The sequence below is a fragment of the Pelodiscus sinensis genome, chromosome 3 (assembly GCF_049634645.1).
Source record: "Pelodiscus sinensis isolate JC-2024 chromosome 3, ASM4963464v1, whole genome shotgun sequence".
Classification (NCBI taxonomy): Eukaryota; Metazoa; Chordata; order Testudines; family Trionychidae; genus Pelodiscus; species Pelodiscus sinensis.
Genome location: NC_134713.1, coordinates 119,643,062 through 119,657,365, shown reverse-complemented (window position 1 = coordinate 119,657,365; position 14,304 = coordinate 119,643,062). Strand labels below are relative to the sequence as shown.

General features: G+C 43.5%; 1 protein-coding gene across 17 annotated transcripts in view; it reads right to left on the bottom strand.

Annotated features, from left to right (window-relative positions):
* Nucleotides 1-14,304, bottom strand: part of AFDN (afadin, adherens junction formation factor) — a 210,140-nt gene that overhangs the window by 50,581 nt on the left and 145,255 nt on the right. For all 17 annotated transcript variants that reach the window (XR_012902768.1, XM_075924660.1, XM_075924647.1 and 14 more), the window contains 3 exons: nt 11,966-12,164; nt 4,895-4,998; nt 1,597-1,683 (listed from right to left, as the gene is read on the bottom strand). Coding sequence is in view for 16 of the 17 variants with exons in the window: in XM_075924660.1 (XP_075780775.1) it covers nt 1,597-1,683; nt 4,895-4,998; nt 11,966-12,164 (390 nt within the window). In the remaining variant the exon portion in view is untranslated. The remainder of the gene's footprint in view (nt 1-1,596; nt 1,684-4,894; nt 4,999-11,965; nt 12,165-14,304) is intronic.

The window sequence follows — 14,304 nt, the reverse complement described above, 5'->3', positions numbered from 1 at the left end:
TCATGAACTATTATGACTTACCATTGATTTAATAAACTACAGTAAAACTCTAGTTGTTCGGCATCCAGTGGTCTGACACTCCGATAGTCTGGCACCAGCTGGAACCCGGAAGTGCTCTGGCCAGCCGGACAATTGGAGATACTCTGCCCCCAGCTTCGCCAAGTCCGAAGCTGGTCAGTTTCACGTTGAAGCAGCGGGGGACTTGGGGAAGTCATGGGGCAGAGCAGCTGGGGAGCTGCCCACACTGCACCTTCCGTGCTGACGCCCCCCTCCCCCGACACGTCATAGTCCCCCTTCCGGTACTCCGGCATATCCAATAATCCGGCACCCCCTGGCTCCCAAAGGTGCTGGATTATCGGAAGTTTACTGTAGTTCCATTTCACATTTCTAACTCCATCTCAATTGAAATTCAGTTGACAGTCAGAAGTCTGATGTGCAGATAAACTGGGATACTCTGAATACTCATGTATGATTAGTCTTTCAGATTACTACTGCACTACATGCCAAAAGCACAAACTTAAAATTTTTAGTTTCCAGTTAGATTTTGAAATTTTCTTGTAATCACAAAATGATTAGCTGTATACTACTGAACCCTTCCCCCTCATCTACAGATGGCAGGAACAGAATATTAAAAAATACAAAATAATACAGTCACCACCACCACAACAAGCAGGAACACATTCTGAAATATACACCTTTAAGAAAAATCATTACAAGTATTCAATCATGTCTGATAGCTCACAAGCCATCAAATATCTTTAATATGTAAACTTGCTGGGACAGGAGACTTAACTGTTTTGACACAGGTCATCTACTACACAGCAGAAAGACACTGTCTCATCTATTTATACATGGTCTCATGACTGAGGCTACTGGACCCCACAATTATTAATAAATAAATTACACTAATAATACGCTGAAAATCAAGAGAATGTTGTGTCTGATATGTAAAACTCATAGAATAAACAGACCTAACCAATAGGTAGAGCCCTCCATCTGGTGGCTAGAATTATATGTGCATTCTTTATGTTACCACAGTTAAGACAAATCAATAGCTAGTATCACAAAGATCAATAAGGTGAAAAAACAAAATTAAAATAATCCAAGCACCTAATTTCAATGCAATGCACAAAACAATAAGGTCTTGTTCTTCACTACAGAGAACAAACAGAAATTCCATTTACATACTTTAATCTTATTTTTCTAAGAACTCATTTTTGAACTTTAATGCATACCAAAAATATAACACTTGCATAAAAATGCTCATTAATTACGCCTTGTCCTAAAGGGTTTGCAACTTTTTAGCAGTAAATCTCTCTCTTTTTTTTTCATACTCAGATCAAAATATTCAAATACAAAGGGATGATACCATCAATTTTTAACTTAAAACAAATATACTAACAATTACTGTGATTTGGTCAATATTATTATTCCTCTTTCTTTGTTAGTATTCTGTGCATTTTGTAGACCAGCATTTCATAGCCAGGACTAAATATAGTGTGCAATATACACCTTCCCTAGATGCTTAAGGAAATATTTATTCCAAAATAAGTAGAAAGTATTGCTTGACAATTTTACTGCAATATGTTTTCATACCTTAGCAGCAACAATGCTTAGGCCCATTCCATTTTGTTTCTTTAATGTTACTGTGATGATTTCAGGTTCTTTCCTCAAAGGCTGAGCCTAACAATTGGGGAAGGGGTGGGGTGGGGGAGGGGGGGAGAGAAAAATCAGACAAACAAGTCAGTCTGAATTAACAGCAAAACTTAAGTTTGAAGATTTCTGCATAAAATAGTCTAAATCAATAAAACACTCAATAACGAATGATTGACTGGACTACCTGTTGACACACAAAGTTCCTTTTACAAATCATTTTCACTTTAACACGTGTAAATATTTATTTATTCATTCAGACAGTCAGTATTTAGACAGAGGATATTAGTATTACATCTGTACTCAAATCACTGCCAAAGGAGAGGTCAAAGTCTACCTAAAAACTTTGTGCGTCATATGATTTGATTATCAAGATACAAGAAAGAATGAGTTTATAAACAATTCCCAAATTGAGGTCTCAGAGATTTACAATTATAAAATGATTTAACAAAAATAAACATTGAAAACTAGTTAAATCACATTGTGATAACTGTGCACATTGAACTTTTAGGTTTTTTTCACCCAATCTTTAGATATTAAAATTCATGTGAAAAAATACGGAGGCAATTAATTTAAAGAGCAGATTAAAACTTTTAAATACTTTGCAAAAAAAGTATGTGAGATACTGAAGTTTGAAAAAAATTGCCTATGGATATTTGCAGTAGGTAACTGTCAGTTTTTTCTAATGGTGCCAATTCCCTGTTAATATTGTAGTGTCACCTACATTACCTAAGTATACAAAGCCCTACGTAAGTGTCCAAATGAAGCAAAACCCTGTCACTGTGTTGCATAAGAAAAAAAAAAGTTACACGGCTTTCAAAAACAAAAAAAGGAAACACCATTGTAGTTAAGTTAAAAAAATTTTAAAAGCAAGGAAATTTTAAGCTAAGTTCTACTCTAGCACTGTTGTGTCAAAGACTGCAGAGAAACAGAAGTCTGCTCTTCTTTTATTTGATAGTTTTTCCACTGATCTAAATTGGAATACAATCATGCTTCAAGTATATTAAAAAGATGGAGAACAGACCCTTGGAATAGCTCCATTAGTGTTAACTATGTCACAGAGATACACCATCTAATAATTGGTAGAGATCCAGTCCCAAGACAAGTCAACCAGTCTATCATCCTTTTTAAGATCTTTGTGACCACTCTTGGAGGGGTAGCAAGACCAAACAGTAACATTTTGTACTAATAAAGCAATTGCTATGAATAAAGTGAAGATTAAGCTGATGAAAGTGTCATACTGTAAGTCTCTGATAGGTCCACTGACATGAGTTCATTTCCTGGAGAACTCAGAGACACAGAGGAAGACAATCTTCACCCTGACTTTTGTTTTCTTCATCCACCCCCTACAACCTTTTCAGTGCACACAGCCCAGATTCCACCAGAGGGGTTTTTTTCCCCACAATGAGGAATATGGAGTAGACCTTTGTGGCGCAGTGGGGATGCTGTCTGCCCTGTAACCCGGTGTCCCCCTGGGCTGTGATGCAATTCCCACTGACTCACCCAAATGCATATTAACCCCGACACCTAGGCTCAGCCTCCCAGGGAGAGAGACAAAGGGAAGAAGGCGGAAAGGGCCTGGCTGCAGCTAGCCACTCTAAACCAGCCCTTCAGTGCCACCCAGAGTGCATGGCCCAGTGTTCCGGCAGTGACTGAAAGGACCCAAGGCTCCTGCTGCCATTGTGGGAACCCTAGGCACTTTTAAACTGGTAGGCCTCAGACCAGCTGTCTCCTTTGCCTGAAGCTGTAGGTGGGCCCGGCACAGGGGTGGGCAATAATTTTTCTTCCGGGGGCCACTTCAGAAATTTCTGAGCCGCACAGGAAGGGGCGGGGCATCAAAAGTAATGGGGGCATTGCCAAGATACTTCTGAGCTCCCTGCCCCCAGACAATGATTGGTCTGGGGGTGAGGGAGTGCCTCTCCCCACCCCACCCCCAAGTCCCCCCCAGGGGCCCATGTCCCTGGCGTGAGAGGAGGCTTTGCGTGCTCCCCTGCCCCATGGCCAATTAGGGCAGGAGGAGGCTTCACACACTCCTGGGGGCAGCGGAGTAGCAGGGCCCCCGTGAGCCGGATCCACCCGCTTGGCAGGCTGGATCCCACCCGCGGAGGCCCTTTTGCCCACCCTTGGCCTGGCATCAGTTGTATTAATGAGGTATCCCCACAAAACCATTTTAGGCCCAAGGCAGGATGGATCTCAATATCTGAATTGAAAGGAGATTTTTTTTCTTTACTAACCAAATATTTGGTATGGTTTTGAAGGGGCTAAAGGTTCTTTACAATATTGCAACCTGAATATTGCAGTTTCAACAAAACAATTGCAAGTGAAGCTCCTAAAGGCATTTTGGAAATCCTGTCTAATGAAGATTTCTACCATCCTGTCCGCAGGGTCTAAGGAAACCAATCACCCTCTTATCAGGAACTGCCATTTTCTTTGAAGGGATGCCATTGCTCCATCAGACTTAGAAACGCTGAGGAAAAAAGCCAACTCCCCATGAGCACTGGTTCCTGCCTGCCCACCTCCCCTCCCCCCCCCATGGCTGTGTCTAGACTGCATCCCTTTTCTGTAAAAGGGATGCAAATTAGACACATCGCAATTGCAAACGAAGCGGGGATTTAAATCCCCCCCGCTTCATTTGCATAAACATGGCTGCCGCTTTTTTCCGGCTCGGAGCTTTGCTAGAAAAAAGCGCCAGTCTAGACGCAGATCTTTCGGAAAATAAACCCTTTTCCGAAAGATCCCTTATTCCTCTTAAAATAAGGAAAAGGGTTTATTTTCCAAAAGATCCACGTCTAGACTGGCGCTTTTTTCCAACAAGGCTCCAAGCTGGAAAAAAGCGGCAGCCATGTTTATGCAAATGAAGCGGGGGGGATTTAAATCCCCGCTTCATTTGCAATTGCAATGTGTCTAATTTGCATCCCTTTTACAGAAAAGGGATGCAGTCTAGACATAGCCCATGTGTAAATATGTAACCACTGAAAATGTCAGTGGCTATACGTTTACAAAAATAAATGCATTTTAACATGCTAGTTTAACATAGACAAAGATCAAGAAACATTGATATAAGCTGCTCTTGAAACACGTTCAGAAACTTATTTTTCTTTACTGCGAGTCTGTGTATTAACAAACAGCAATGAAATCTGTTCTTTAGAATAAGAATAAAGACTGAGAACACAAAATATTGTTCACTGCAGGTTAATATTTATAAATTCATGATCTGAATTCTCCCAAAATGAATACCTACTAGTTCGGCATTCTCACGTAACAGGTGACTTTCATAGTCGGCACCTTCAAAATATATTGTCCAAGTGCCTGGTGAACGTGGATGAGGTGTCAGTCTGCAAAAGCCTGGGGGTGGGAAAGCACAAGTAAACATGAATCACTTACTTGAAGAATTTAGCTAGTGAACCCGACAGTAATAAAAGATTTGCTGGTGCATTAATACCATACAGAATTGTTTATACTAATCTGTTTAAATGATTTGAATTTTGTATGCTGAATGAGAGATTACAGGCAAGAAAGAATTATACATTCTCACAAACACATGATTAAAATCACAATCTTACAGTTCTTTATGGCTGTAGTTCTTCAGGGAAGGCTGGTCAGGATTTACTGCCGAGGTGTCCTCACAGGTCTCTGGCTCCATTGATAGTTATAACCAGAAGGCTGCTTGCATGTGTGCTCAGTAACGTGTGCTGTGTCGACTTGTGCACAGTCTCCAGAGCAGAGCCCAAGAGAGCCCCCAAAGACCCCAAACCAGATAAGGATCAAAGGTGCCAGGCCAGGTTTTACTGTGCTTTGCTCTACAATATAGACGTCAGTACACTCTACTGAACCACTACGCATATGTACTTGTCACAATGGAATGACTCAATCAGTGGGAGGTCCCACTGCCCCCATGGTCATTCAAAGGCTGTCCCCCCAAGACACCACCTTATATACAGGTACAAGTCACACCTCACTGTTGACGTATCAGGTTACCACACTCTCACGCTACTTAAATATCACCCTGTACCTTGGGGTTTGATTAGATTATCTCTATCATTCTGACATTTTAGACCCTTTCTTGAACCTGAGTCTGTTTCTGTGAGGAGTGGGTACCAAGGTCTTTTTTAATGAGCTTCTGATATTCTGTGCTTTCCACTTATGGCCAGGACCAATTATTGTTCTGCACCTGGGCCTATTACCAATCAGTGTTTTGCACTCTCAGCCCTGTTCATTTCAAGTTCTGTGAGCTGGGACCTCTTGCTCACAGCTTAGCTCTGCTCTGTGTTAGCCATGTTTTGCCCATTGTTAAGTAGACCTCAAGCCAGGCCTGTGCTGCATGGGCTTATGTTTTAGGCCCTCATCTTACTACAATGGCATCTTCCACCTGAGGAATGCAATGCACTTGCCAAATATTAAAAGAACATGAAAACAGTTATGACTACTTTTGAGCACCTAAGCTTTTCTACAGAGGGAGGACTGGCTGTACCATCAAAGCAGCAGTTCTACAGGTTGAACCTCCCTGGTCTGGCACCCTTGGTACCTGACCTATCCCGGATGAGGGATTTTTTAGGCCCTCCTGTTGCCCCTTCCCTGCTTCTTGGCTCCTCCCCTGCATCCTGCTGCCTAGCTGAGCCTTATGCCTACTTCTGCCCCCCGAGCTTTCTACCAGCTTCTGTTCCCCCCCCCCCCCCCCCCCCAGCCCAATGCACTGGGACATCTGTGGTCATGCCAGACCATGGATGTTGCCAGACCAGAGAATCCTGGAGTTTAGAGGCGCAACCTGTATTGTGCCTTTGAAAGACTTGGTGAAACACAAAGGAGACACTCAGTACTATCCTTAAGCACAGCCATCAGGCTAGCACTTCTGACAAAACTCTCTCTGCATACCCAGGACTGGGATCTAGATAAAGTCTGGCTTTTGAATAGATGCGATTAGGGCGCCAAACTTCTTGATCTTATTTCCTTTTAGCACACTCATGGAACTGAAAGGCTAACTGGAACACTGAAGAATATATTTTAATTTCTCTGTAAGGATGCAAAGTCCAAAAACTTAAAGATAAAAAAACTGAAGCAGAGTGATTAAGTGGTTTGCTAAAGGTCATGCTGCCAAAAGGTATGGCAGAGATTGGAACAGAGCTAAGGTCTTCAGTCCTCTGCTTTTACCCTTAAAGTATTCTCATTCTAATCAGGGAGATTGAGAACCCAAGTTATAAATCAAGCTGAAAATCACTAAAAAGCACACCATAAATCATCACTGTACAGAAGTACAGTTTTCACCACTGCCACAAAACCATCAGCAATTTATTTCATTTTAGTATATTTTTAAACCGTTCCAAATTAACCCAGTGGGGCTTCTGTTAGAAAGAATTTTTCAGAACATATAAACAAAGAAAAATAACTTAAATAAAAGCTTATGGGTGCCACTTGAAGGATGGATTTGTTCAATCAGTTAAGACATTTTTAGTCTCAAGACTGCACATAAGATTAAGTGCTTTATAAACAGTAAACAAACTTAATTTCCCTAAAGGGTATTACTTCATTCGGAGAAACTAATCAGCTAGAGCAAGGAATTTCAAACCTCTTCCATAAAAACAGACCACATCTGAATAGAAAGACTGTCTTGCGAACCATCTCCCCTTTCCTATACCTTTACATATATCATCCCTATGAAAACTGTAAGTGTATGTCTACACAGCAAAGTTATTTCGGGATACCAAAGATATTCTGAAATAGCTAGCCCGTGTCTTTTGAACACATCTGCTATTTCAAAATATAGCGGACGTGCTATTTCGCCATCCCTGTAAACCTCATTGTACAAGGAGTAAGGGATGGCTTGAAATAGCACTGTATTTAGAAATTTGGCGCTGTCAAAGAAATACGCTATTTCAAAATAGACTTGAAATAAGCTACGCAATTTGCATAGCGCAAATTGCGTATCTTATTTAGAGTTCTGGGTGCTATGTAGACTTAGACTCATAGACTTTAAGGTCAGAAGGGACCATTATGATCATCTAGTCTGACCCCCTGCACAGTACAGGCCACAGAATCTCACCCACCCCTCGTAGAATAATCCTCTCACCTAAATACTTTGAAGACCCCAAGATGCAGAGATCCTCCAGCTGTGATCTGTACCCCATGCTACAGAGGAAGGCGAAAAACCTCCAGAGTCTCTGCCAATCTACTCTGGAGGAAAATTCCTTCCCGACCCCAAATATGGCGATCAGCTAAATCCTGAGCATGTAGGCAAGACTCACCAGCCAGACACCCAGAAAGTTCTTTATAGTAACTCCTATCATCCCTCCATTTACCTATTTCCCACTGATAATGAATGGTCAATTAGTTACCAAGATCATGTTATCTCATCAAACCATCCCCTTCATAAACCCATCTAGTTTAATCTTGAAACCAGATAGATCTTTTGCCCCCACTACTTCCCTTGGAAGGCTGTTCCAGAACTTCACTCCTCTAATGGTTAGAAACCTTCGTCTAATCTCAAGTCTAAACTTCCTACTAGCCAGCTTCTATCCATTTGTTCTTGTGTCCACATTGGTATTAAGCTTAAATAATTCCTCTCCCTCTCTGGTATTTATCCCTCTAATATATTTAAAGAGTGCAATCATGTCCCCCCTCAGCCTTCTTTTGGTTAAGGTAAACAAGCCAAGCTCCTTGAGTCTCCTTTCATAAGACAGGTTTTCCATTCCTCGGATCATCCTAGTGGCCCTTCTTTGTACCTGTTCCAGTTTGAATTCATCCTTCTTAAACATGGGAGACCAGAACTGCACACAGTATTCCAAATGGGGTCTCACCAATGCCTTGTATAATGGCACCTCCTTATCTCTACTGGAAATACCTCGCCTAATACATCCTAAGGCCGTATTAGCCTTTTTCATGGCCATGTCACAATGGCGGCTCATAGTCATCCTATAATCAACCAAGACTCCAAGGTCCTTTTCCTCCTCCGTTACTTCCAACTGATGTGTCCCCAGCTTATAACTAAAATTCTTGTTATTAATGTAGACGCACCCTGTCTACACAGGAAAGTATTATTAGGAAAGTTATGTAATGCATTTTAAGTGTCATTTAAGGTAGTTTAGCATCTGGAGACAAGGCTCAAAACTAACACCACATGACCAGCCTCTGCTCTATGGACTACAATTCAGGAACCTTTGAGCTACATAAGTGGCTCCCAAGCTTTTTGAGCATACAGACACCTTTTCAATCTATTAAAATTTTATGGACTCCCGCTAACAATATAGCAGTTTTCAAACATTCCATTACTCGATAATCATTTGAAATGTAAAATAGTTCATGTTATCTAAACAAATATAGTCGTTTTGAGAGAGAATACAGGGTGTCCTCATTGGAGGTGCATATATTTTTACTGAATAAAATATTATTGGACCCACTGATCCATTTTTGCTAGCGGCACAACTAAACCCTTCCATCACTCTAATAGTTTTTGAACAGTTAGAGTGAAATGACATATTCAAGTAACATGATAGTTAAAAAAAAAAAAAAAAAAAGAGAAAATGGCAAGAAGTGACTGACCCATTTATAAGCCAACCCCAGAGAACAGTCTCAGTTTGTCAGCTTCAGTGCAGGCTGAGGGACTGCAGACTGCAGGGCATGAAGCTTCTCAGCTCCCACTGGTTGTTGTTCCTTGTTCACAACCAATAGGAGCTAAGAGGCTCTGTGCCTGCAAGCAAGCAGTCTCAGACTGTGCAAGCAAACAAGCGTCCCAGCTGTGTACAGCATAGTCCACAGCACTTCCCAGGGTCACTTCCCAGCCCAGCAGGGCAAATCACTGGCATGCTAGAACTTTTTACCCATGTGGACCATCTGCAGGCTTGGAGCCTGTCAGCTCCCAGTCCCTGCCTTTTGCTGTTCTGGGTCAAGGGGAGTGGCGGGAAGTGGCAGCCATCATATCCCTTGGCCTGCATGGCTTCTTCAACTCCTGTCCCCTCCACCACTGCCATCCATGGAGGATACGGCAAGAGGGCTCTCATGGCCAAAGGCAGCTCCTGCCTTGGCACCTCTGGGGGAGGATAAAAAAAAGAAAAGTAAGGATCAGGCCCACAGCGGGACTAGGAAGGGGGAAGAGGGCTGGAGCATAAACTGCAGCGGTGCAGGTTGCAAGAGGACGGATGGTCACAAATGGTGAGCCCCGGGTGAGAATAGCCTGGCAAAAAGTCCCAGTTGCACGGTGGGCCCGATTCTTACTTTTAAACTTTCTGCGGACCCCCCGATAGTACTGTCACGGATCACCAGGGGTCCACAGACCACAGGTTGGGAACCTCTGAGCTAGATGGATGAAAGAAAAAATGTGATGACAACCTTTGCCATCATTCTGAATTTCACTTCAATCCCACTGCATTCGCTTATTTCTTTCTTCACTCCTGCCCAACATCTTAAGAATTTCTAGATTTAAACCCTACCATTTTAAGCCTCGTCATTCACGATCAGGCTGCTTGTACATGTTTCATTTTGATACTTTCTGCTATTACGAGTAGGGGGGGGGGGGAGCCAACAACTACGCTGGGCACCTGCGCTAGGTGGGAGGGGGGACTCTGCGCTCCCACAAAGAGCAGGGTTTCATATGGAAAGGGAAGGTACCAGCAACAGCAAGCGCACCATGCCAGCCCCCCACAACTCTCAGCACTGCCCAGAGCACATCGTAACCCCTTCATCAGAGTTGCCCAGAGCACCCCACGCAGCACTCCGGCAGCAATTTAAAGGCAATGGGATCCGGGTGCCACCACTGATGTAGCAGTGGCTGGAAGCCCTGGGCTCTTTAGAATCCATGGGCCTAGAGGGGGATGAATGCCAGGTAAGGGGAGGGCACAGGGATTCATGTGACTCCACCCTGCCCCCAGCCCCATTCTTCCCCTCCCCCATCCCATGTTCCTGGGGGAAAGTGGGGTCTGAGGGCATTGCAACAGCCAGAGGAACTGCTGGCAGTTCTCTTGCATTTCCAGCTCTGTCCCTGCCAGTGGGGAAAGGAGTAGAAGTTCCAGCCCTGCACCCTGCCACTCCACAGAGCTGTGTCTCCTCCAGCTCCATACAGAAGCAGCCCTGGCAGAGGACAGAACTGGGGGGAAGGGAGTTCTCCTTTCCCCACTGGGAGGAGCAGTGAAGAAAGGAGCAGAACACCCCCAGTAGCTCCTTTGACTGCCTAACCACTCCCAGCTCTCTTCCACCCCACCCCCAGTACAGACAGAGCCACAGGAAAGGTGCTGAGGTGTGGTACAGTGTCTTTCCAGTACACTGTACTGGCTAGAAATGTCTTGCTGGTATAGTATACCAGACCACACCAGCCTACTTGCACTGCTAGTTGTTACTATTTTAATACACACTTGCTGAAAAATATGTAATATTGTTCAGCGAACCATTTTACATCATATAAGAACGAGCATTTCTTATCAGTATTAGATCAGCAAATATCAATTTTCATATACCCATTAACGTGCAGCTCTCAAAAGTCAGCCTTAAATTTCATTCTAAGAACAAAATGGATTTTACCCAAAAGTTTAATTTGCCAGGAACTAGCAAGAAGTAAGGATGAAGAAGTGGTAGAGTTGGGCCAGGTAGCTCAAGTATTTCTATAAAGCCAATGGATGACAAAAAGCTTTTCACCTCTTACATTATGCTTACAATGTCTCTTCCTAGCTGCAGCATTTACATATAGCCTCATGCTTCCACTGCTAACAAAAGATGTGCATCTCCACTTTTGCTCTCAAACTCAGCAGTATTCCCTGGAAGCAAAATGGCACACAATCTGCCCTTTGCCTTTTTCGCCTCTTCTTCCAGTTCGTGCACTCTCCCAATTTTCTTTCATGCCACATTTCTCCTGCCTTTCCTATTATTTTTCCATTTTTCATTTAGTCAGAATCAGAAGTGGTAGCACGTTACAAAAAGAAGGACCACACAGAAAAATCTCTCTCTTTCTGCAGGCCCATGTATGAGGACCTTGATGTATGTGGTTACTAAGCAAACACTGTCAATACACAGAATCTCACTTCACTTACTTAGCCTGAAATAAATCTGTATTATGCCAAAGGGATTCACAATGTCATATGAAAGAAAGCTTCAGAAAAGTATGTACAAGTCTTACATTATCATGCGCTGGTGGGGGGTAAAATTCGACAGTTTAATGAAAGTGTATAGCAAAGGATAATAAAATAAGGATTGAACACTATTATTATTATTTTATTATTATTATTATTATTGAGGAAAAATAAATAAATACTGCTAAATAAACTTTAAGTTCTATGTTTACTATACTAGAAAAAACAACATTAACATACAGTTTAATAGTAGCAGGACTGACCTCTCTGGCATAGTGGATCTAAAAATTCTTGTAAACCATTTGGAATATTTCTGACAACATCACATGAATAGCCATCTTCTGGCAAAAGAAAAGGCAGTTGTAGATCAGGATCCTCTTCTAGCTGGACTTCTCTGCCATCACTACGAGCTAGTTCATCAGCTGTGTTTTCTGCAACAGCCACTACGTTCTCTATCAACTCCTAGAAATAAGACAAAGAGTTAGCCAAATTTAGGAAACTGCAAAACTAAATTACACGTACAACCTAAACTCTACACTCATAAGTGTGCCTCTATATTACAATACAAGCTTTATCAAGTCCACTATCATGCAACATCATTTGCCAACCCTGTGTAGTATCTTCTGACATCTGTTCTTCCTTTAACATAAGTCAATATACAGTAAAACTCCATTAGTCCGGCATCCAATGCTCCGGGACTCCTGATGGTCCGGCACCATCAGGAACCCGGAAGTGCTGGGGCAGCCGGACAGGCTTCCCCCATTCAGCTGCTGCTGAAACTGACCAGCAGCTGAATCGGGGAAGCCGGGAGCAGAGCAGCTGCGGTGCTGCCGGGTTGGTCTCATAGCACTGCCCCTCGGGGCTGCGGGACCAACCCGGCAGGACCCCAGCTGCTCTACCCCAGGGGTCCCTGATTCAGCCGCTGTTGAAACAGAACAGCGGCTGATTCCAGGAAGCCCGGGGCTCTGCCCCGGGCTTCCTGGAATCAGCCGCTGATCTGTTTCAGCAGCGGCTGACTTGGGGACTCCTAGGGCAGAGCAGCTGGGGTCCTGCCGGGTTGGTCCCGCAGCACCGAGGGGCGGCGCTACGGGACCAACCCGGCAGCACCCCAGCTGCTTTGCCCCAGGCGTCGGGATTCAGCCACTGCTGAAACTAACCAGCAGCGTCAGTTTCACCAGCAGGCTGAATCCGGACGCCTGGGGCAGAGCAGCTGGGGTGCTGCGGGGTTGGTCTTGCAGCGCCGCCTCTCGGTGCTGCGGGACCAACCCCACAGCACCCCAGCTTTTCTGCGCCAGGGGTCCCCAAGAGCAGCTGGGGTGCTGCCGGGTTGGTGCTGTAGTGCTGCCCCTCAGCGCTGCGGGACCAACCCGGCAGCACCCCAGCTGCTCTATTGCAGGCATCCCCGTTTCAGCTGCTGCTGAAACTGACCAGCAGCGGCTGAATCAGGAATGCCTGGGGCAGAGCCGGACTATCGTAAAGGGGGGCTATGAGGGGCCTGGGGTGGCATCCCCTCCCACCCCACTCCAGACCCCTCATAGCCCCCCCTTCTGATAGTCCGGCATATCTGATAATCCGGCACCCCCTGGGTCCTAAAGGTGCCGGATTATCGGAAGTTTACTGTACATAATGCCCATATCTGAGAATTAGCATGTGAACATGAAATTTAAAAATACAATGCAATGCATATGCACAGTCAAGTAAAATTGCATGTGCAACCTTAATTTTGACATTTCTTATGCTGTAAACAAAGTCTAATATAATTTTTGAACAATAATTTGTCCTTTTTTGTACAAAACCAATGATGTAAGAGAATGCATAAGGTGGCTGCTTAAAATATGAATGATCAGTGGCTCACAAATAATTGTGAATGTATAAGTCCATAATCTGGGACAATTTAGCCAGAATGCCCTGTCCCACACATCTTAGATGGTTCACTGGAGGGACAGCCCTTATCTTGTACCATAGTAAATAAATCCAAAGGGCCCCATATCATAAAAACTTTTGCAATTATCAAACGTACATAAGAGCGATTCTCTCACTTGCACATATGTAGTGCAAAATAGCCCTTCATATCTTGCAAAGTTTCATGTACAGCTTCAGAACACATTTTACTGTGCAGCAAAACTAGCAACACAGAGTGAGGTCTCCTTAATTGAACTTTTTATGATCTTAGCAAAAGATATTCAAAAGCTAACAATGGTCACATCATGTTCCCTTTTCACTGAAATATTCAAAGGGAAGACCATCTCCATGCCACAATTCTCTCTCTGGCTGTCTCCACTCTACAGCTGTTCAAACACCACCACATTTTTAAAAATAAGACATTGTCTCTTTGGGTACATATTTGTCACTGCTGGTCTGAGAAACTCTGGAAAATTTTAATCTGAAATGTGAATGTATAAGATGCTCCTAAGACATAGTGTTTAAGAAGCAGACATAAAAGAGCCCACCATATTAACCACCTTTCAGTTCCTCTCCAAATCAGAAGAACAAAATGTAACACCGCAAATCAGAATGGGGGAAGAGGTTAAATACACAGAAGCAAAACTTGTGTTAGGGATAACAGAAAAAAAGTTACTTGCCAGTAACCAAATGGACTAGC